Source organism: Artibeus jamaicensis, unplaced genomic scaffold, assembly GCF_021234435.1.
Source record: "Artibeus jamaicensis isolate MK-2021 breed Jamaican fruit bat unplaced genomic scaffold, CSHL_Jam_final scaffold_537, whole genome shotgun sequence".
Taxonomy (NCBI): Eukaryota; Metazoa; Chordata; class Mammalia; order Chiroptera; family Phyllostomidae; genus Artibeus; species Artibeus jamaicensis.
The window spans coordinates 2,419,296-2,440,964 of NW_026522047.1; the positions used below are offsets into that span (position 1 = coordinate 2,419,296).

The 21,669-nt window shown below is 56.3% G+C and overlaps 1 protein-coding gene across 4 annotated transcripts in view; it reads right to left on the reverse strand.

The window, feature by feature from the left end:
* CAMK2D (calcium/calmodulin dependent protein kinase II delta) overlaps positions 1-21,669 on the reverse strand; it is a 123,114-nt gene that overhangs the window by 9,427 nt on the left and 92,018 nt on the right. Inside the window, exons 7-16 of one of the 4 annotated variants that reach the window (XM_053658099.1) lie at positions 18,829-18,931; positions 17,503-17,586; positions 15,747-15,841; positions 13,456-13,578; positions 12,747-12,830; positions 12,450-12,492; positions 11,231-11,268; positions 8,383-8,403; positions 6,529-6,570; positions 4,038-4,086 (exon numbers count right to left, since the gene is read on the reverse strand). In XM_053658099.1, the coding sequence (XP_053514074.1) occupies positions 4,038-4,086; positions 6,529-6,570; positions 8,383-8,403; positions 11,231-11,268; positions 12,450-12,492; positions 12,747-12,830; positions 13,456-13,578; positions 15,747-15,841; positions 17,503-17,586; positions 18,829-18,931 (682 nt within the window). Of the gene's footprint in view, positions 1-4,037; positions 4,087-6,528; positions 6,571-8,343; positions 8,404-11,230; positions 11,269-12,449; positions 12,493-12,746; positions 12,831-13,455; positions 13,579-15,746; positions 15,842-17,502; positions 17,587-18,828; positions 18,932-21,669 lie in introns of all 4 variants that reach the window. The other 3 variants (XM_053658098.1, XM_053658100.1, XM_037129993.2) reach the window with 3 other exon arrangements.

A 21,669-nucleotide genomic window follows, 5' to 3' on the forward strand; every position in this document is an offset into this window, starting at 1 on the left:
CCGCGCACCTTGGACCCCGGGACCACTCGGGTTGGCCCGGGGAAGCCTGCCGCCGCCCCCCCGCCCGTCCCCCCCGCACGCGACCATGCGTCTCGCACACACCCTCCCCCTCTTCGGACCGTTTCTGACCCTCCTGTCATCTGTGCCCACAACTCCCAGCCCCCGGCGCGTCCTGCTGCCTGTCCGGTCCCTGATGCACCTCTGCCTGCCTCTCGCTGCTCCTGTTTGGAGCCCGTCTCCTGAGGACAGCCCTTCCAGCTCTGCCCCCGGGCCACCCGAGAGCTCCAGATGCAGCGCCCGATGTCACCGTGGCCCCCGTGTCGCAGGAACAGCCCTGACGTGCCCCACGGGAGGCCCGGCAGCTGAGGGCCCGTGCACTCAAACCTGTGCGGAAACTCGGAGTTGCCCTGCCGGCGGCTGTTCTTGGTGATCTGGAGACACCGCCGTGCCCTGTGTACACGGGGACACCCAGGTGGTCGCCCACCGGCCACCAAAGCCCCTTCCTGTCAGGCTCAGTTGCCCGTCCCGGGACCTCCCGCCTCGCTGACCCCCCCTCTGTCGTCTGCTACTGGGCAAGCCCCTCCACGCCCTGCATCTCTGCCCTGAACCTGCTGCACGAAAGTGCTGGCCAGCCCCAGGACCTGCCCTTCTCCAGTGGCATGTGGCTAGTGGGCCTTGGCCTTCAGGGTGACTTCTGGCCTCACAGGTTCCTGTTTAACAGCAGGATGCTCATGTATCTAACCAGGACTGGACCATTTCGTGCCTTCAGCACCTAGGATGGGGTGTGCCCTGGGAAACATCTGCTAAATGCCAAAGACACAGGGAGGGCGACCAGGTTTGGTGGTCTGGGTGTGTCCCCGATTCCTGAAAGCCCTGTGGCTCTTACACGTCTTGGGAGCAGCAGAAGGGCCCTGGGGTGCGAGGCCACTGTGCTGCAGGTGCCCAGTGAGAGGCTGGCACAGGTTTGGGTGAGATGAGCCAGGTGCGTGAGTCTGTGCGCGAACTGACTTCTTTTCAACAGAGCCCTGTGCAGGGCAGACCCCAGCTGCCTGAGGGCCCAGTTCAGCCTCGGGACTTGCAGGTGAGCTGAGGCGGGGCCACTAGCCAAGGAGCCTGCTCAGGAGTCCAGCGGGTCTGTGATGGGACTGGCCGCACGTGGGCCGGGCCAGACCGGTCGTCACGAGACGTGCGCAGTGTCGCACACCGAGCTCCTCTGCCTACGGAGGTACTTACTCAGTGACCACAAGCTGCGTAACAAACACCACCTGAAATGGCTGATGAGCCTTTTGGGTGTAAATCTGGAGTTCCAGTTCATTTAACTTCTGCCTTTCTCAGCGTTTTCAGGGACCTGGCGGCCAGAGACGGGGGGGACAGAGGTGCAGAGACTGGCCCGGTCACCCGGCGCACTCAGGTGCCAGCCAGGGCTGCCGGCCGTTCGTCCACCAAACCACGTCCTTTCCAGCCCACGGCGCCCAATACTCTGAAATCATAAACGTAACGAGCCACCGTACAAGGTGACTGACGACTTCATTGCTGGGCCCTGTCTGTAACTAACTGTCACACCAATGTCACGGAAGTGGTGTCCTGTGGTGCTCCAGTCTCTCCGTGAACAAAAACGACTCCGGGACGGTTAGGGTCTTAGGTAAATACACGGACCAGAGTCATCTTCACGCTTCTGGCAGCGGGACAGAAATGGGGGCCCGCCAGCCTGGCTGCGCTGGGAGTTCCTGGGGCAGTGAACAGCGTGTTTCTCACTGACGACTCTTATTTCACTGAGTAGACGAATCAGTTAACATTTCAGAGAGTAATTTTCATTATTTTGGCTTTTAAAATCAAACCCGTCGAAGATTCTGGAGCTGACTGGTTTAATAATCTATAATACTGTATCTAAATACCAGACCTGGACATTGCCAAATCTCTACTCAATGGTTTCGGGAGATTCTTGTGAAGCTCACTTATGTAGAAGTGACCTGTTCAATAAGCCCTCAAAATAAAAGGAAATTAAACCTTTCACACCACTTTTCACTTTGCTCCCACGGGCGAGGGGGAGGCTGGGGCAAGGCCCAACCACGGAGGCCGAGAGCCACCTGTGGTTTTGGCCACCACGAGCGCAGGCCACGAGCCCGACAGGGCCAGCCTGACGACCACCTCGCCTCGTGAGCAGGCTCCAGGCCGTCTGGCCGACGTGGGCCACCTGACCCTGGGAGAGATGGGGGGACGTGGGGTGGGGTCAGGCTGCTGACGGGGCAGGTGCGGACGGGGGGGGGCACGGGGCATGTGGAGGGGCCCAGGAATGTGGAAGGAACTAGAGCGTGCCCAACACGGTGGACTTGCTCGTCAGAGACGCGTCTGATCACGGACCCTGAACAGTCAGAGACCTGGCGGCAGGACCATTGCAGCCAGACCAACGGATGGGACCGAACGTTGCGTGTTCTCAGCGCTGTGCTCAGGGTCCCTCACACTGCTGGGTGCAGCTGCAGCGCAGCCACGAGGGTGAGGACAGTGCCCACCCGTGGGGCCCCAGGCGGGACGGTGCCGCCTGGGCTGCGACTGGACCACTGCTTCCTGAGAATGCAACAAACTCCCTTCCACCCGAACTGTCCAAACCATCAGCTGTAAGGCGGGGACGCTGCCCACCCCCCGCCACTCCCATCCTGGGGGCAGCCCTGCACTGAGGCTCACGGGGGTCCGAGGCAGGTGGGGCCGCGCAGAGCCCGCCGGAACTGCTGGGGCACGGGGGGCACACAAGGTGGGGCCGTGCGTTGCAGCACGGACGGCGCTCAGTTCTCTGCAGACTCAGCTTCTCCAGGAGATTATGTGGAGCTACTTCTCTCTAACTCTTGCTCAGGGAAAGGTGTAAAAGATGAGGTGACGTCTGCCGAAAGGGCTACAGGCGGCGCTTTCTGAGTCTCCCCTGAAGGCACAGTTGCTTCTCGTCCTCTCACGGACAGAGGGATGGTTGCTGTGACCAGGAAGCCACCTCCAGGCCTTTGGGCGCTGGACGAGGTGCAGACCCGCTCAGCACACGCTGGCCAGGCACCTGGCACTGGCAGCAGCACCAGCCTCCTCTAGCAGTCGGATCGCACGCTGGCTTCACCATGGGCAGTGAACCTCGCTGTCCTAGGCAACTGGAGGAGAGCTGGCCACCTCCGGCATCCGGGTGACGGGCAGGGGTCCACGGCCCTCTGTGCTTCCTAGGGGGCCTCCCTGTCTCCCTGTCCTGATGCCTCCAGGGTCCTTGCTCTGCAGCACGACCTCACTGATGCCCCCCCAGAGTCACAGCCCACAGCTACGCTGCCAGGCAAACCAGCTCTCTGGGGAAGCCTCACTAACTGGACTGCAGAGAACTGCAGTCAGTTCTCTGTCTGTTTTACACTTTTCTTTTCCTATTTCTGCTCTAAACATCCCTGCGGTCACTGTGCTTGGACCGGCTCGGAGACAAGCGGCCTGCAAAACTGTAGTTACTTCAGTGAATCATAAACTGGGAACAAAAGCCAAACTGGAGGGCGCAAGTGAACCTCTCTAAGGCAGCCATGACTAGAGAGCAGGGTGCTGAGGGCACGCTTTCTGTGGGGCGTGCGGCAGGGACACCTACCCACACAGCTAAGGAGCTGGGCTTCTGCACCCAGTGGGGCCGAGGACACGTCGGGAAAGCACATGAGGAAGACGCTGCCCAGGGCCGGTCCCGCGACACCCGCCAGGCAGCCCGGGACAGGCCGCCAGACCCCACCCTGCGAGAGAAGTGTTAGGAATGCGCACAGTCCACAGACGCAGGGACCGTCTGGTATTGCGTCCGAACTGCCACTGCTGGTTTCGAGACACAGTGTGCTGGACTGTCCCCTCTCCTGTCTGTACACTGAACACAGAAAGAACAGCATGTGAGACCCCCACGAAACCCACACGCACGGTCAAAGCACCAGCACAGCAGCAATAAGAAGGAAGTCGGCGGTGTCGCGGGGCAGGCTGGCCCCTCAGTGTGAGCGGTCGGGCACAAGCCTGCTTCTCCGACACGCGTGGGAGCCTGTGGCCTCGCCTACCTTTCACGTCCTCGTCCTCGATCGTGGTGTTGGAGCTCTCCGTGGACTCCTGCCGAAAAGAAGACACACTTTCAGTGGCGAACCAGGAGCAGCTTGGCTCTTTCTGTTCTTGCAAATCTGGCGCGTGACGTCCACATCATGCAGAGCTCCTCAGCAGGCCGTGTGCGCAACAACATGCAAAGGGACACAGCCCCCGTGGCTGGGACAGAGAGGAGGGCCACGTGCCGCAGACACGGGGTGGGGTGGGGCGGGCTCTGGCTGCCTGGCTCTGAAGCAGCGCAGAGCCGGTGGCCTGCGGGGCGCCTCCTTCGGAGAGCTGCCCCCGGGTGTGCTGGTGACAGTGCCCGCAGGCGGTGCTCCGTCTGCATTCAGGAGAAGCCGACTCGATTGGCCAAGTTAATCAGAACCTTCAGAGAGTGTGACTTCTTGTTCTCTCTCTGATCAGTGACCGGCTCCTCCTCTGCGAGGCAGCTCCCCGGCTCTCCGCAGCCTGCCCGCTGCCCTGCTCCTTGCAGAGAGAGGGGGCCTGTCCCAGTGCCGCCCCCGGGGACGCCAGGTGCTGAGACACAGGACGCACTTCCGGAAGCATCCGCGTCTGTGATTAGCACAGTGAGATTTTAAGGAGTCGTTTACTTTCAGGACAATTAGGGTTTCATCCATTTCTGAATCAGAACGGGCTGTTACTGATTAGAAACCCGTTCCCTTAGTGGGAAGACACGGGGGCCCCTTGGACAACTACCGCAAAGTCAGGACGCACGCCTTAAAGGACACTGTGACCAGCAGCACCGAGACACACTCCTGAAAAAGGGTCCCATGAATTTTTCTGTTAATAATGTATTTTCTAGCAATGAAATTCTGTTAACATTCATAAGACACAATTTTCTACTTTGAATGATTGAAGGCTAGAGACAAAAAAATTGGAAACAACCTTCCAATCAATGACAAAGAACAGACTTTGCAAAATGGTGCAAATGCCAGTCGGTGCCCTTTCAGAGACTCACCATTTAGAACGGCCATCAATTTGTCACTATCACGTAGAGTATTTAACCCAAAGGAAGAGACAAATGGGACATGTGTCCAGAGTCTCCATCCACACAAAACCAGTCTTCATGCATTTCATGTGGCCTAGAGCTCACACTCCAACTTGAAAGAAGGGACAGGCACTTACGGGCAGACCGGTTCACGCCAGCAGGCGCCTCGCGTGGCAGCTCCCACGGGAAGGCCCGCGGCCCCGCGGGTCCCCAGCCGTGCGCCTGGGCCCCCAGCTAACACACGGGACAAGGTGTGCTCCTGGGGGCGTCTCCTCACTAGCTCAAGTCTTTGGGGACCTAGACCAGTGATTTCCAACCGGTGTGCACAAGAATTTGGAAAACATGCAGTACCCAACCTCTTTTCCTTTAGATTGTCAAAAATGAAAAATGACAACAGCCAACACGGCAGTAACCATCTAGTGTGAATGAATCAAAAATCACACCTATTGTTTTGGCCAGATTGGCAAAAACTTTTTTTGGCATGTGGCAGAATTTTAGTGCTTATCTGACATGTGCCACGAGACGGGAAGGGTGGGAAGTCGCTGACTTGGAGCACCCCACACGCCACGGCTCTAAACACCAACGTGTCTCCTGACAAAGGGTAACCGATGCTCTGTGTCTTTCACTTCGGTGATTTTAACATTGACCACGAGATGTCACAGCACACGTGCGTCTCCCGACTGAAGCGTTGCTGATGACACAGAAGGAGAAGCATCGAGGGCCTCGCGTGTGGAAGTCCGAAGACACACCCCACCCCCGCAGAAATGCGGTAACGTGCGAGAACGTGAAGCGGACACAGGGCACACGGTCACGAGCGTCTCCTCTCCCCTGCGGCTGGGCGCACTCGGGTCGCTACGCAGCGAGGAGGCCGCCCCGACGGCCCGCAGCGCTCGGGGCTGCCGGGCTTCTCCCCACACAGCCAGCTCGGTGTCAGCTGCTGGAGGCACAGCGTCCAACACAGCACAGCTCACGCGCAGTGAGTGAGACCGCCATACTGCCTGCAAACGCACGCCGAACCACACAAACACCACCGCCGCCAGCGGATTCGAAGAAAAGAACATCAGAACAGAATAAACAGATACCTAGGAACTCAGGCTGGTGTTTGGAAGCCAGTGGGAGGCACGGCAGAAACTCGTTAAGTGTCCCGTGTGTACACACGCGGGACATGGGGAGAGGCGGGCGTGGGGACAGCGGGGCTGGGGGCCTAGCTCCCGAGAAGGTGGCCGCGACGCGAAGAGGTCGTCTCCCCAGCTCTTACTAACAGTGCGCTTCGCTTCTCTCTCAAGTCATCATTCTTTTTGATTTAAAAGAAAGGTGGGCACAGTCTGGGTGAATCAGGCCCACGGGGAAAGCTGCTAGACCGAGGGTGGGCTTCTGCCGTGTCTGGGTCACGCACTGGGCTCTGGCTACGGGGGAGCCGTGCGTCCTGGTGAGAGCGCGAGGCTGCGCCCTCCGCATACCTTGTTTCCGTCAGGGTTGTGGATTACAGTGGTTTGGGGCTCCTGAGTGAGAACAAAATAGAGAAAGAGACAGTTGGCACGGTGAGTAGATTCTGACTGCTGTGGCGGGGCAGGGAGAGCAGCCCCCAGGACTGACAGGGACAGAGCGGAAGCTGTGGTGCCCGCGGCAGAGGCCACAGGGGACAGGCCTCGAGCGACAGTCTCTGGGAGCCGAGGGGCCCCAGAGCCCGGGAGCAGCATGCAGAGACAGACCTTATTCCGTCAGCACACAGACCGGCTTTGAAGTCTGCGGACCTGCAGAGGCGCCACTGTTTCACTGCCCCGCACTGGGCGCGACCTGCTCCTCGGCGAGGGGCCCGTGCCCACGGCCAAGGGCATGAGGGATGGGAACACTCTGAAGGGATTCAGATTCCCTGGAGATATTTTTCAGCTGCAGTGTCCTCAGAATTAATTATGGTGTCTCACTATAACTGACACACAGATACACACCCTTGGAAAATGTAGAACCATTGACCTAAAAAAGGACGGTCCTAAAGAATATATTCTGAAAGTCCGTGAGAGATCCTAACAAACATTTAAGAGGTTCATTTAAAGGTTCTACAAGTCATCATGGGGTCACAGCAGTTTGCTGTGAAGTCCTGTGTCAACTCGTATCAGAAAGACTTTTACTTACGTACTGTACACTTAGGAGATTTGTTTGTAAAGCCATGTTTTTCCATAAAGAATTATTTTTCCTATTTTTTCTACCAGAAAATTTAAGAAATACTCCCAAGTATTTATGTCAAATAAGTGACATAAAAAAGCCTTCATTCCCTTCCCTGGATGACACGCTGACTCTTGTCACACGATGCCTCATCAGCAGGAGGCCACAGCAGCCTGAGCATTGGTGGCAGACACAGGCCCTTCCTGGGGAGGCTGTGGGGACCCTCTGACCACCTGCTGGCCCCTCCTCCCCTCTCTGCTCAACCTGTGATCTGCACTGTGACCAGGAGATGGCCTGCCATCCTGACGTATCCATCTGTCCTGCTGATGTGTTAAATGAGCCCTGCTGTGTCACTGAAGTGAAATAATCCCTGAGCCCTTGGATTCATTTATGATATCAGTACACAAGACAGTAAAAAGCCAGAAACATTTCTGGAAATCCTAAATCCAAACATAGAACATTCTGGAGAAAATAGTGTGAGACTCAGGGCACCGAGTTCCAGCTGTCACACCTCACACTCAGCAGTGTGCTTCGAGACGGTGAGCTGGCGTGGTTGCTGCCAGTGTGAACTCCAGAGAAACGCCCTATCTGGTGCCCGGGGGACTGATGCTCTGTGCCGCAGGGTCTCATCCTCTGGGGTAACGTGAAACAGTGACCATCTGATTTGGGAGACGGCCCACAAGAGACCCGAATGGGCCAGAGGCCCTCCGAGTCTCACGGTGAGGCTTACAAAGCCGGCGACTGTCAGCAAGGAGGCGGGGGCTCTGAATAAGGTCTGTGCTTCCAGCTCAGTGGCTGGCCCTGCGCCCCCTGCGTCAGGAGAGCCAAGAGCCACCAAAGCGCATTCGCAACACGTCCCAGGCACATGCAAAGGCCAGTGGCGGGGAGCCCAGCTGCAGCGGTGCTCAGCAACGAGGCTGGGCACCTCACGTCAGAGACATACGACTGGAATATTGCCTCCACAAAACCAAGGAAAAGATGGTCTCGTCACGTCTTAGAAAGCAAAACAAAGCAAAACAAAACAAAACCCAAAAGAAAGTGCGTATGACATGACGAGCACACGAGAGAAGCAAAGGACAGCGAAGCGCGAGGGTCACAGAGTCCGGCTGTACCAGCGCCGGGGGGGGGGCGTCTTCTTTGGGGCTAGTTACCACGTTGGCTTTGTTGTTTATCTGTGGGTGCGCAGAAAATAGAGAGAGATGCCTTAAAGCCCTGGTGGCAAACTCTACATGCAGTATGTCTACTGGAGACATCGACATGAAAATAAAGAACACTGCAAAGAACGTAAGACACACGGCGCCGTCCGGCAGCAGAGTGGCTGCAGCGGTGCCCGAGGCGGCCCTGCTGCCCACCCTCCAGGGGGTGCTGCCGCCGATTGCACCTGCAGGCCTCGAGGGGCCCACCTCTGCTTCCACTGTGTCCTGGGGGCTCAGATCCCCACTGACCGGCTCTCGGGGGGCCCTCGTCCCTTTGTTTAACGGGCATCCAATTAGAAGTTTAGGACTTCCGATGACACGCAGGCTTTATAAATTTGTTCAAAAATGGTATGTCTGGGTCTCCTTTAAAAATACATCATCAAACATAAATAGGCAAACTGAGCTCATTGCCGTATTCTGGTGGTAAACAACCGCTTTCCACCAGGTTTCCTGTCACGGGTCTGCTGCCGTCACCGAAGACCACGCCTAGGAATGCCAGCCCTGCTCTAACGTCACTGGTCCAACCTCATGGAAGAGACCGCTGTCCCTGTGGAAGCCCCACTGGGCAAACGCCGGGGCTGGGGAGTAGGCCTCGCGCCCGAGGAGACTCTGCACGCAGTGGCCCCTTGACCACACAACTGGGTCTGTGTGAACAGAGCCGCAGGCCAACGGCAGCAGCCCACACCCACCCCACCTCACGCGTGGCGACTTATGCACGGCTGTCAAACAGAAACAGACACCCACACTCGTCTTGCACGAAGTCTCTGGGCATTTTCTTCACATATCAGCACTGTCTGAAGGAACACACCCACACTGGAGTATGAATGTGCATGAGGACTCACAGAGAACAATGCACACATTAAAAAATGAGCACCAAAGAGTCTAAGCAACCATCCCAAGGAATGCTGGGCCCCTGGGAACTCTTCCCTCTGTCTCGAACCCGGGTCACACCGAAACCGGCACTGAGAGAGGTGGGAGGCTCGGCAGCCGACGCGGGCCCACAGCATCTGGCTTTCCTGTCCCTCCACCTCTGTGCCTCGATGGCACGGTCACACTGCGCACTGGGACACGCAGGAGAAAGCAGAAGTCCTCAGGGCGCCGTACCGGAAAGCTCTTTAAACAGCCCTCTGTCTTTGGCAGACAGTTCGTTTGGAACTCTTCTTTAAGTAAGAGTGTGCAGACTTGAACCCAAAACTCGTGCAGCAGCCAGAACAAGAGAACGCGCAGCCCACCGAAGAGGACGTCTGAGGGGTGCGACCGTCACCTCCCACCCAGGAGGTGCGCTCAGCCTGACCGTCAGAGGGGTGGCCTTCCCTGGGGTCACAGGGCACTGTGCACATGCACCGTGAAGACACGCACTCATCCATCATGTCAGTGGACACAAACGATTCTGTTTTTACTTGTTGAGACAAGAGAATGGTTTTCTCCTAGGGTGTGGGTGCCAAGAACTGCTCTATTTCAGCGCGTGCTCCACACGCACCTGTGCACGCCAACATGCACAGGAGCACACGCACACACCCACACTCCCATGCACACAGCGATGGGGACACTGTGCTTCAAGAGGCCTGCACTGTCCCGTGTGACTGGCTCCTGGGTGCAGCCTCTCCCTGGGGAGAGCCGGTAGGCAGACCCCCTCCCACCTGAACACGCAGGCTGGACCCCTTTCTGACCTCACCAGCCAGAGGAGGGAAGGGAGGAGCAGGGCCGGCTGAGCTTTCCGGTGCCGAGGTGCGGCGCTCAGGACAGTGCCGCTCGGGGCACTGCGCCTCCGCCTGAGGGGACTGGTGCCGATCGATGCCCAGCAGGACTGTGGGCACCGCGTCCAAACGGCACAGGGCAGCGCGGGGAACGCCGCCTCCAGGGAAGGCTGAGACCTCGCATTCCCACCACGTTAACTGGGAACAAGCAGACACCCCCACGATGCTGAAATTTAAACGGGGGCCCCAGCAGAATGGGGACGACTGGCAACGGGAAGTGCAGGGTGCGGCTGCCGCCCTGCAAATCCGGTCACGCGGGCAGGTGGTGAGGACAGGAGAGGGCAAGGACACAGGGACCCACCATTCCCTACGTCACATCATCAAAGTGAACTGAGCACCTGACTTTTAGTCAAGTTCAAACGTTAGAACAGTAACTAATCCTGAGAATGCCGAAGTGCCCGTGAGGCATGTGTGCATCTGCCATTGGAAGAGAAAGAAAGGCATTAAAGAAAACATACAGGTAACGCTCTGGAGAGATAAACAATGGGAATACACGACTACATTCCAAGGTAAGTCCCATGAAACGAAATGGAAGCAACCGAAAATCAGTTACGTTATCCTGTTTAGAAATCCAACAGAGTGAAAACGCCCTATTCCTCTCTTGGGAAGTTTATAAAAGGGGTTCCAAATACTCCCCTACAAGTGCCTCGGCACCTCGGACAGAAGCACGGTGACAGCACGGCCCCGAGACAGGACCCTGATCTCCAGACCCAGCAGCGTCAGCGTGCGGGAAGGTCTGGCACCACAGGCTTCCAGGCGGCCCTGGTAGTTTGGGGCTGTAGGAAACCAGAGGGGGCTAGACATTCAGTTTCCGTATCAACTCCATGTCAAAGTATTGTCTGTCATGACTGTTTCACATTAATAAAACAAAAAAACCACAGCTTTTCTTGGCATAAATACCACCCATCTTTGTGTGTGAAATTATTTTATGTTTTAGCCCAACTGATTCTCTGCGGGAACTGCAAAAATGCTCTGCAAAGACCTGGGGGTCACAGGTAACAGTGTAAATTCTTAGAAATGATCCTGGGAGCGTGTGTTGCACGTACCTTCACGCCATCTGGTTTCTTCAGCAAACTCTTGGCCGCTGCAAAACGAGAGGAAGCGCATGTCAGCGAACCAGCACGGGCCCAGGGCCTCCCCCGCACGCTGAGCGCGGCCGCCTGTGCGCCTGCCCAGCTGGCCGTGGCGGCCGACTTCCTGGGCACAGAAATGTGGCATCGCCGCATAAGGGAGCCGTAGCCCAGTCCCTGCCCAGTTCCCCGTGCGGTCTTCCCAATTTTGAGTGATTCACTAATTATTGGGCCACAGTGAAATATTAATTTATATGAACAAAGTCTATATTAGGTAATATTTAATGAGATGAACTGAACTCACCCCCGTAAATGTCAACCGTTCAGAGAACAGGTCACTTGCCAAAGGCAGTGGCGAGGGGACCAAACCCAACCTGCCGAACCACCGTCCAGCTGCTGCGCCCCAGCCAGGAGACGCCTCTGGCAGCCTCCCCGGCTCACACTGTCCGCCACCCAGCGCTTGGGGAAAGCATCGCCCCAGGGTTGCTGTGGCTCTGGGCTCCACAGGAAGCAGGGACAGAGTACGAGACTACTGGGTAGTCAGATGCCACGGACCCTTCTGTAAGCAGGAAGCGAGCAACAGGGCCTCAGTTTGGCGCAGTCGTTTGACAGCCGTCCCAGGTGTCGATGGCCTGACAGGGTTTACCAAGAGCAGCTTTCTCGCTGCTCTGGGCCCCCCGGACTGGAGGCCGATTACCAGTTACTGAAACCTGACTTGGAAACTGGGTCCCCTGAAGTGATCAGTGGAAGAAGGGGGCCCTGGAATGGAAACAGTGTCTGGAGACAGCAGGCATTTGTGTCCGTCGGGGGAGTGGCTCTGCCGTCAAGAGCTGGCTCACCTTTGCGTTACGAACTGAGCTGGCCCAGCTTACAGCGCAGCGCTGCCCTCTGCCCACGTGCTGCCGCAGGCGGCTCCCCTAAGGGAGCCTGGGCCCCTCTCCTACAGCCAGGATGTGAGTGCTTTCAGAGAACTTGGCCCCGAGAACTTGGAGCCGAGTTCTTCAGTGGTGGCCTTCTCCTAAGGGTCACCTGCGTGGCGCCCCTCCACACAGCACCTTGGGGAGGAGGCCACAACCCCACCGCATTCCCCAAACAACACACCACTGTTTTCCTAATTATTATTTTTTTCTCAATTCCAAAGAGAGGAAGAAAGAGGAAACCGGAAAGTGAGGATCAGGGTCCTTAACTCCCGTACCTGAAAAGTTCCTCGTGGCCAGCATCGTGGTCAGGATGGCGCCCTGGGGGATGAGAGGCTGGGTGAGTGCCGTCCTGGGCCACGGCCTCCCGCCCAGCTCAGGGGAGGGACACAGCTGCTTCCTCCGCTGCCAGTCACAGGCCCCAGTCATCCCGTCATGGGGTGACCTCCAGTGCACCCCTCACTCCTGGAGACCCAGGAGCCAAGCCCACAGGCCGGACACGAGGAAGTCTCTGCTGACAGAGCCGGCTCCTCACCCGCCCCACCCCTGGTCCTCCCAGCGACGTCCCCGCGCACCTTGAGCTTCCTGCGGGCGTTGAACTTCTTCAGACAGTCCACCGTCTCCTGCCTGTGCATCATGGAGGCCACCGTGGAGCGTTGCTGCGGGAGGAGGAGAGAGCTCACAGCCCGCCCAGCACCGCAGCCCGCAGCTCGCGGGAGTCCGTCCCTTCCCAGTCGCCTCCGCGCCCACGCGTTGTGACCACATTTCTGCAGGGCTGCTCTGCGTCGGCTCCCCCCTCACTCCCCACACGCATTCCTAGAAAGTACTGCCGTCCCCACGTTCCCCGCAACGTTCAGGGGCTTTCGGGGCACATCCAGGGTTCACTCAGCCTCAGACCACCGGCCTTCCCCATGAGGAAAACTTCGTCCCAGCATCCAAACCTTGTATCTCTTCCTAAAGCCGCCTAACTGTATACAATCAACGTTATGTAATTGTTTTCTGGTAGGTGGTGCTGGATCTGGGTGTCATCTCTACACCTTCACGGTGACTGTCACCGGTGACTGGTGGCAAGCCTGCATTCCTTTTGAGACCAGGCAGCCACAACTCGGCCACCTGTGGGTCCGGGTCCTGCTACCCAAATGTGTTGTCACCGTAATACAACTAAGTTTGTTTAGCACCTTGAGTCAAAATTCACGCATATATTTCAACTTTTTCTGCAAAAACTATTTTAAACCCATGAAAAGAATGGGAAGGCGAGTCTGTGCCCGCGCGGGTGCCACTCACGCAGATCCAGGGGTGCTTCAGCGCCTCGGAGGCCGTGATGCGCTTGGCGGGGTTGATGGTCAGCATCTTGTTGATGAGGTCTTTGGCTTCAGGAGTCACTGTGTCCCACTCTGGGGATGGAAACTTTAAAAACAGAAGTTTGTAAAGAGTGTAAAAAACAGGTTCCCTCAGTTGAACAAGGAAGAGCCATACACACTAAAGATCTCCTTAAGCACCGAGTTCCCGCATGCGCGCACCGCCTGTGTGAGCGGAACTGGGTCTGTGTCGACACAGATGGGAACCTCGGCCCCGCATGCGTCTGCCTGCTGCGCCTGCACAGAGAGGGGCCGACAGGGACAGATAGAGACCCCCAAGTGCGTGTTCTACGTAGTAAATGCTTTCGGAGTTCAGAAAAATGAACGTAAAGACCTTTCAGTCCTGAAAGCGGAACTTTACACACTTCTTCTCACGATCGTTTGCAAAAATCACTAAGGCGGCAGCTGTGGCCTGTGCGGGCGCCACCATGCTGCCCCGCGAGGGCTCCCGGAGGCTCGGGCCGTGCGGCTCCCCACGGGCTGACCCAGCCACTGGGGGTTCACCGCCACTGAGTTCAGGAAGGACCAGCTCCCACAGGGGCAACTGGTCCCAGCAATGACTTCACAGCAAAGCTCCTTACCCCAGGTTCCTCTCAGTGACATCGTTGTTGATGAGCACACGACCTCACTCTCGCCTAATTAGCACACTTAGCGGAAATACTCTCAGTGAAACTTCAGAAACACTCATGTCTCATTAGTTTCTAGACAACAGAAACTGGGCTCTTCCCCAGTCTGTGAAGCTTTGAAGAAAGTCCTGGGAAAAGCCGTTGGAACTGTGTCACGGACTTGTTACTTTTTGTATAAAATGGGCAGTTTGCAACCACTGACAAAATGAAACTGGAGAAAGTAGACTCTTCAACAGTTGTAGACTTTGCCCGTTTAACAACTGTCACTCTTGTCACTTTAATTCTGCGTTTACTTTTGGCAGCTGCAAAAACCTGCTAAGGATTCAGAACGATGGGGCTGCAATGGGTGTAGGGCCCTGCCCAGCTTTCCTGACCCTGACCCTGACCTCGGGGGCCTCGCCCTCGTTTGCAGGGATGGGCAGGTGCTGCTGTGGCCAGCCAAATGTCTGTCCAATTGTTAGTCTGCCTAGATGGAATGCGTCAGCTTGAAAAGAATCATTTTTCCCGTGACACAAACTTCCATCTCACCAGAACACCTTAACGGAAGGCACTGGGGGGTTCATGAGACCTGACAGACATAATTCAGACTTTTAAAAATACATATTTATTTATTCTGGAGAAAGGGAAAGGGAGGGAGAAAGAGGGAGAGAAACATCAATCAGCTGCCCCTCGTACACGCCCCGATGGGACCACACCCACGACCCAGGCCTGTGCCCTGGGAACTGCACCTGTGACCTTCTGCTTTGCAGGACGACACCCAACCCACTGAGCCACAGCGGTCGGGGCTAATTCAGACTTTTTACATCGGTGCTCTCTCTTCTACATGGAGCTTTTAATCTGTGCACAGCACGTGGACCCTGTATCACCTGCTACGTGGTCACCCCACTTACTGGCACGGGGGGAGCAGCTGCGGCCCCTGCACACTGGCCCCCGGGGGCTGTGGGGGAGCCCGAGGGAGCCCCTCGTCTGCAGACACTCAGCAGGGAGGGAGGCTGTCTGGGGGAGCAGAGTGAAGCAGAGTGAGGAGTGAACGGGCGAGACCTCACTCTTCAGATTCGGAAGTTAATTCACATACGCGTGTGTGTGTACACATACGCCTACTTTCGAATACGCTAACTGTAAACAAAATGCTCTGGGACTGAAAAACAACTTCAACTGTGAAGCCGCTCCTTCAAAGGACAGCTCGCACAGAGCCCAGGAGATGGATGAGATGGGAGCGGACGTGGCACACAGAGCAGTGCCCCACCCCAGACACGGGTCCCCGTGGAGGTCTGCCGGCACGCGGGTTACAGCCACGTGACAGGCCCCGGGAACATAATGAAAATAAACAGGTGGGAACTGCTTCTAAAGCAAAGCGCTGTGGTTCCTAGGAGTTCAAGTGCACAAAGATCTGAACGTTCTGACAAGCCGAGTCCTTCCTCAGAGACCCCAAGCCGCCCTCCTTTCACCCGCAGATGTGGGCTAGGAGGACACGAGCAGGGTGATACACCGCGCTTTCTAATTCCCGACTTGTCCCCTCCCCTCCCCTCTCCTCCCCTCCAAGAGGAAGACCACAGGGAGCTCCTGTGGCTCTCTGAACCCTGTTACATACGTCGTAAGCGCCGGCCTTGATCTGCTGGTAGAGCCTGTGCTGGTCTTCGTCCCAGAACGGGGGGTACCCCACCAGCAGGATGTACAGAATGACACCTGTAGGGATGGGCACATCAGCACGTTAGGCCACCCGCCGGCAGTGAGCTCACTGGACACCCACAGGACACACAGAGGGAGGGGCTGGGCTGTGGGGGTGCCCTGGACAGACTTGTGTGTGGTGGCAGTCGAGCAGGGTCACACCGTCCAGCTGTCAGGCCTGAGCTGCTGACCGGGCCCAGCAGGTCACCTGAGGACGGCACCTGCCTGCCATTCCAGGCCACACGCTCTTTGGCCTCCTTGAACGTTCCTGTACGTGACCGGCCTGCAAGGGCTGCTGGTATCTCTGTTTTGTCAGAGATAAACAGGTATCTCTGTTTTTGTCAGAGTGGCCGAGTCCCAAGACTGCGTGTGTGCCAGGTCACGGCTGCAGAGCTGGGCAGCTGGGTGCCTCCCCCCAAGCCCCACACCCACCACCCAGCAGGCCCCGGAAAAAACAGGAACTAAGGGAGGCATAAGGAGGGGCAGGCAGTTCATGGCCCTGGATGAGGTCAGCAAAGACTGCAGGCCATCTCCAGTCCCCGGGCACTGCCCGGTCTGCACCCATGGGCCCTCACCCAGCACCCAGGCTCTAGAGCAGCACTCCAGCCCCCTAACCGCTCTCCACGGCACCCATCTCTCAGTGCCCGCCTGTTATATTCAGCAGCGGAAACAGACCTAGTGGCGGCTGACTATGCAAAGAAATCTGAGTTATCGTCATTAGCATTTAGGGGTGAACAAGGACATTTTGGGATAGCACTCTGACCCCAAGGCTGTTCAGGGTTCATGCTAAGGAGTCACCCTCAGGGAGGGGGAGGGAGACAAGCTGGGGAAACACCTAAGATCTCACACGCTAACAGAGGGAACACCCCGACGGTTTAGGATAGCTGCTCGTGTTTCAGTGACTCTGCCAGCTACAGGGTGTCTTCATCTCAAGTGCACAGGATTCCAGGAGGGCACCACACCCCCGCTCACAGGGAGAGAAGCCCGCTCAGAGGCAGGCAGGGCTGGCGCAGGTGCCTCCCACACACAGGGCTTCATGCGGCTCTCCCAGCGGCTCCGCTGGTGTAGAAGGACCAGAGGCCTAGAGGCTCCCCAGTCAAAGTCAACCACCACATTGCCGCTGCTGCCAAAGAGATGACAGACAGTGAGGGACAATCCATCCCTACGATGTGGCAGTAAAGGGCTTATTTATGTTTCAGTAAAACCAAATCTGGGAAGTTCCTGTCTGAATCAGGCTCCGTGGCCAACACCAAAGGCAGCAGCACCCCGTGCAGCAGGGGGCCCAGCGCTCCCAGACGCAGCCAGGGCTGCCCCTGCCTGCGCCCTTGTCTCACCCCTTTCCCCTCCATCTCCCCCCTGCTTTAGGGTGAGTTCCCAGACAGGGAAGAGGTCCTGCGACAGCCACCTTGGGGGACATAGCAACCCCACCCCACCAGCCACAGGGTCAGAACCGCACAGCCGAGGCAGCAGTCAGGCCCCCAGCATGGTCTCCTCTCTGCTTCTCTGGGCACAGCCTCTGCCTCCCCACTGCCGAACACTCTGGGCCAGCCTCCCAACTTCAGGAATGCTGGGTAATGCCAGGAAGGAACATAAGTGAGGCCTGCCAGGGGACCCCCGCCCCCCGCCCCATGGCACCACTGAGACCTGCAGCCCCCCGCAGCCCCCCCGAGGGTCCTCACCGCAGGCCCACATGTCCACCGGCTTCCCGTAGGGGTCCTTCCGCAGCACCTCTGGAGAGAGGTAGCCGGGTGTGCCCGCGAACCCTGCGGAGAGAGGCCTGTGAGTCGGCACCCGCGGGACAAGGCCACGTGAATGGGGGACACCAAAGTAGGGGCTCTTTCTGTGTGGTGTTTGGCCCACTGCTCCGGCCTCAGGGGACTGCAGGGGCAGAGAGCGCCCCCTCCATCTGTGCAGGGCCGTGGCCGGCCCTGTCCCTGTGGGGGCTGGGTCCAGTGTGGGAAGGGGGGGCACACATCATGCACATGTGCCCCTCGGGCCCAGCCCACACGGCATCTCAGCGGCAGGCAGCTGAGGAGCAGCAGGTGCAGGACCTCAGTCTCCTGACCTCCCCACCCCAGGAAGGGGACTGCCCTTGGCCCGGGCGTGGGAGTGGAGGCTGAGGTGAGCTGGTCCAAACAAACCTGAGGGAGTAACCCCATGCACCCGCCACCCTGGGCACACCCCTCTACTGATGTCCTGCCCAGGGACAGCCAGGACACATGCCTGGTCAGGGGCACAGTGGATCTGCCCAAAAAACACAGAGGGAGCACCTGGGGTCTCCAACTGCTTGCAGTTGTTCAGAGAAAAGAAGCTAGGAGTGAAGGACATTAAAAAATACCTAATCTCAGAACAATGAAAGTTGGAATGAAAGAAAGACGGGGCTTAGGGAGAGGTTCCAGGGCGTTGGGTGGGGAGTGGGTTAGCAGTGGGAACTGGCAGAAAGTCAGGGGTAAAATAACTTCTTCGAGCTGAACACTGAAGTAGTTCATAAGCCTGGTTGGAAACACTTGTCCTTTAAATTTGTTTAGAAACAGAAATCTCACAATTATCAAAATTTTAGAGAGGAAACTGGTATTTTCCAGAACAGATACATAAGATGAAACACATACTATAAATCTACGTGTATCCATGCTTTATAACACTGTTACACTCATTCACCAGTCACTGGGTCCATCAGATGCTCAGGGCTTCCCGAGACCGACTCCACGCAGCGGCTGCTAGTGGCACTACCTGTGCACAGCCGCTCTCACTGGCCAAACGCGCACGTGCCCTCGGCCGTCGCCTCGGTCGTTCTCAGTGCCCAGCCGTCTTCTCACCATCCTTGAAAAGTCTGTGTGCTATTGCTCTCCTATTAACATAGCTTCTTCCCTTAAGTTATTTAAGGTGCAGTGAAGCGCTGATAGGCCCCCATCTTCCTGATGGTCGAGCGGGGGTTGAACAACATTCGCATTCTCTGTGGTCAGGAAGCAGGGTGTGGCTGGGCAGTTAGGGCGAGACCTACTCACCGAACCATGCCTGCTGGTCTCCTTGAACTTCGATGGCCAGGCCAAAGTCCGCCAGTTTCACAGCCGCTCCCTTGGATTTGCTAGCTAAAAGCAAATTCTCAGGCTTTATTTAGAAATGAAAGAAAGAGACAGAAGTGAGAACCTATTTTAAGGGACTCTCTACCACGAACAGCGCTGTACAAGACTGGGGTACAGGCATGCACCCCTTCTCTCCCAGAGACTTGCCCCGGCCCCAGGGCAGATGGGACGGGAAGTGACAAGCGCTGCCACGTGTGCGGGTATAGACAGACGCGCTCCCGCCCGGGACGGGCCCAGGGGACAGGCGTCTGTCCGGACCTGCTCACAAGCTCCCCAGGGCCACCGAGGCCGGGGCGCGGCCATGACGAGGGCTGAGAAGCCCGGCAGAGCAGACACTGACAGCAGCGGGAGACACGGCAGCGCACACGAGGGCCGGGCTGATTTACAGACATTTGGCAAAGAAAACTGCGCAAATTAAATCCTAGCTGATTTCAAAAGCTGGAACCCAAATGTAGTGATTTTGATTCCTCAATGTTTCCAAACAATTTCTGTACAAATTTTGGAGTCTTGTTCTGAATTATGTATTAAAATTGCAGTCTTTAAGAATCTGTTTATTCTTAAAGGCAGAAAGAGTACGCTACTATTTGCCAAATGTTACCGTCAGCTTTTTTCCCTTTATAGGCCAGCTTTCTGCACCACAATTTACATGTCTTCAGAGTGTGATTCTAAGCATTACTCAGACAGCCATCTTCACACTTTGGAATACTACAGGGAAGAAGCGTTTTACTTCCTGGCCTTCACCACTGCTTGGGACTAGTAACTCTAGTGGAAATAAGGCTCCTTTTGCCCCAGTGCTTCCCAACCAGAGCCCAAGACACATGGGCACTTGGAAGGCAGGCACCAGGCGTGAGCCTTGCACGGGGCTGAGTGCCCTGCGGGTGGTTGGGAAGGGCAGCCAGTCCATGAGCTCAGTGACATCTACTCCCTCCTGGTGTCTGCAAAGATGGGCTGCGACAGACACACCTGAGAGAGCAGCTCACACTTTCCTCTCCTTGGGATGAGACCTGGCGAATTTCGAGGTGTGTCTCAGACTGACTGAAAAAAGGTGGGGAACAGTGGACCACACAAAAGCCAAAACAACTGTCTGAAAGTCTAAAACTTCAGTCAGTCAAACTGGTTCTGTTTACATACTGACAAACAGCTAATTTCATATTTTTTCATAAAATTGGGTACTTTTTTTACTGAAGTAGTCAATTCTGTTGGTTGTTCTGACCTTGTATTAATTGATTAGTTAGGTGAGTCATGCAAATTAGTGAGCGACTCATAACCACACTGTGAAGGAACCAGGCTGAGGCTGTAGGAGGAGATGTCAGTCGGGCATCACCGCCGTCAGACGCAGCGCCAGCAGGACAGCTGGCGGCTGTGAGGCAAACTCGGCAACAAGGCCTTAGGGGTGGGCAGACTTTGCATGCGACACCAAACTGGGATAACTTAGTCTGGACGTTGGGACGAAGATGTCTCAAGACTATGAACGATCTTCACATTGAAATAACTTAGCAAAACCTAACATTCCAGCTTGCTTGGAACTCTGGTCATCTATCTACAGAGCATCAAACCGTGGCATGCTATTATTTGACATTTTATTCCTAGAACTAAAACGTTTCTAATGTGATCAACAGTCTCCAGCTATTAACTTATGGGACACGCGGCTGGGAGGAAGCCCGTCCCACTGTCACCATGGTTTGCAGGCGTGGAGGTGTCGGAGACCTGCGTGACGCACGCCGTGACGACTCGTCACCAGCAGACTCATCTCGGGGAAGACGTGCAATTGCTCTCGAAAGCGCGGCCATTTTATTAGGTCTCTTAGGTCGAGTGGCACCGAAGTCTGCTGAGCAAATGCCAGTGTCACCACGAACTAACGTTTGAAAATTACACGGCTTCCTTCTTATCGCTCAGTCGAAACACTCTGGGCAGTGCCGTGCGCTTCATGCCCTGAAACAGCGGGTCCCCTCCAGCTGTGCTGAGGTGGCCGCCCCAGGATGTACCGGGCAGGCCCTTGAGGGGTGAACATTCGCCCCGAGACAGGCCCTCGGGCCCCCCACATGCCCGTGAGCCACGCAGGAGGTCACAGACTTGTCGGCAGTGGGGTCGACCCTGACACTCCCGAAGACTATTCTGTGACAGTTATGTGCAGGAAGAGGCAAGGCAATTAATTTCGAGGTCATTTTATAAGTTAAAAAGTTAGCAGCCCTGAAACGGCTTCATGTTTATGTACATCTTTTAGGAAAACCTAAAATACAGAACTGTAGAACGCGACCTGGAAAATCAGGATGACTGGCTTTGTTGAGAGTTGCTTTGTATCACACAGGTGGCAAACACAAGGCCCTCGGCCCCTTGCTTCTACCCAGCGGCAGTGCCGAGCTCTCACTTAACTGTTAAGGGTAGTTACGTTTATACAGTCCTAACATTACGTTTGGCCCTCGGAGGGCAACTGCAAGGCTGAGGTGGCCCCTGGTGCAAATGAGTTTGACACCCTGCTTATAAAATGTTTCGTCACGAGAGTGCTAACTAATGGCTAGCTTCAATGGAACATCAGAACTATTACACAAAATTTGATTTATACATATGTTTTGGAATGTATCAGCTTGATTAACTCTATTATCATGTCCTACAATTCATACAGCCTCCACATCAAACATATACTGTACTACCAAAGGTCAGTGGTGAGGGGGCGAGTTCAAATTCTGAGTGGACAGAAACAAAATTTGTCTCATATTCCAAAAAAAGCCGAGGCAGAAAAACCTCTCGGCTCACTGGTGTCCG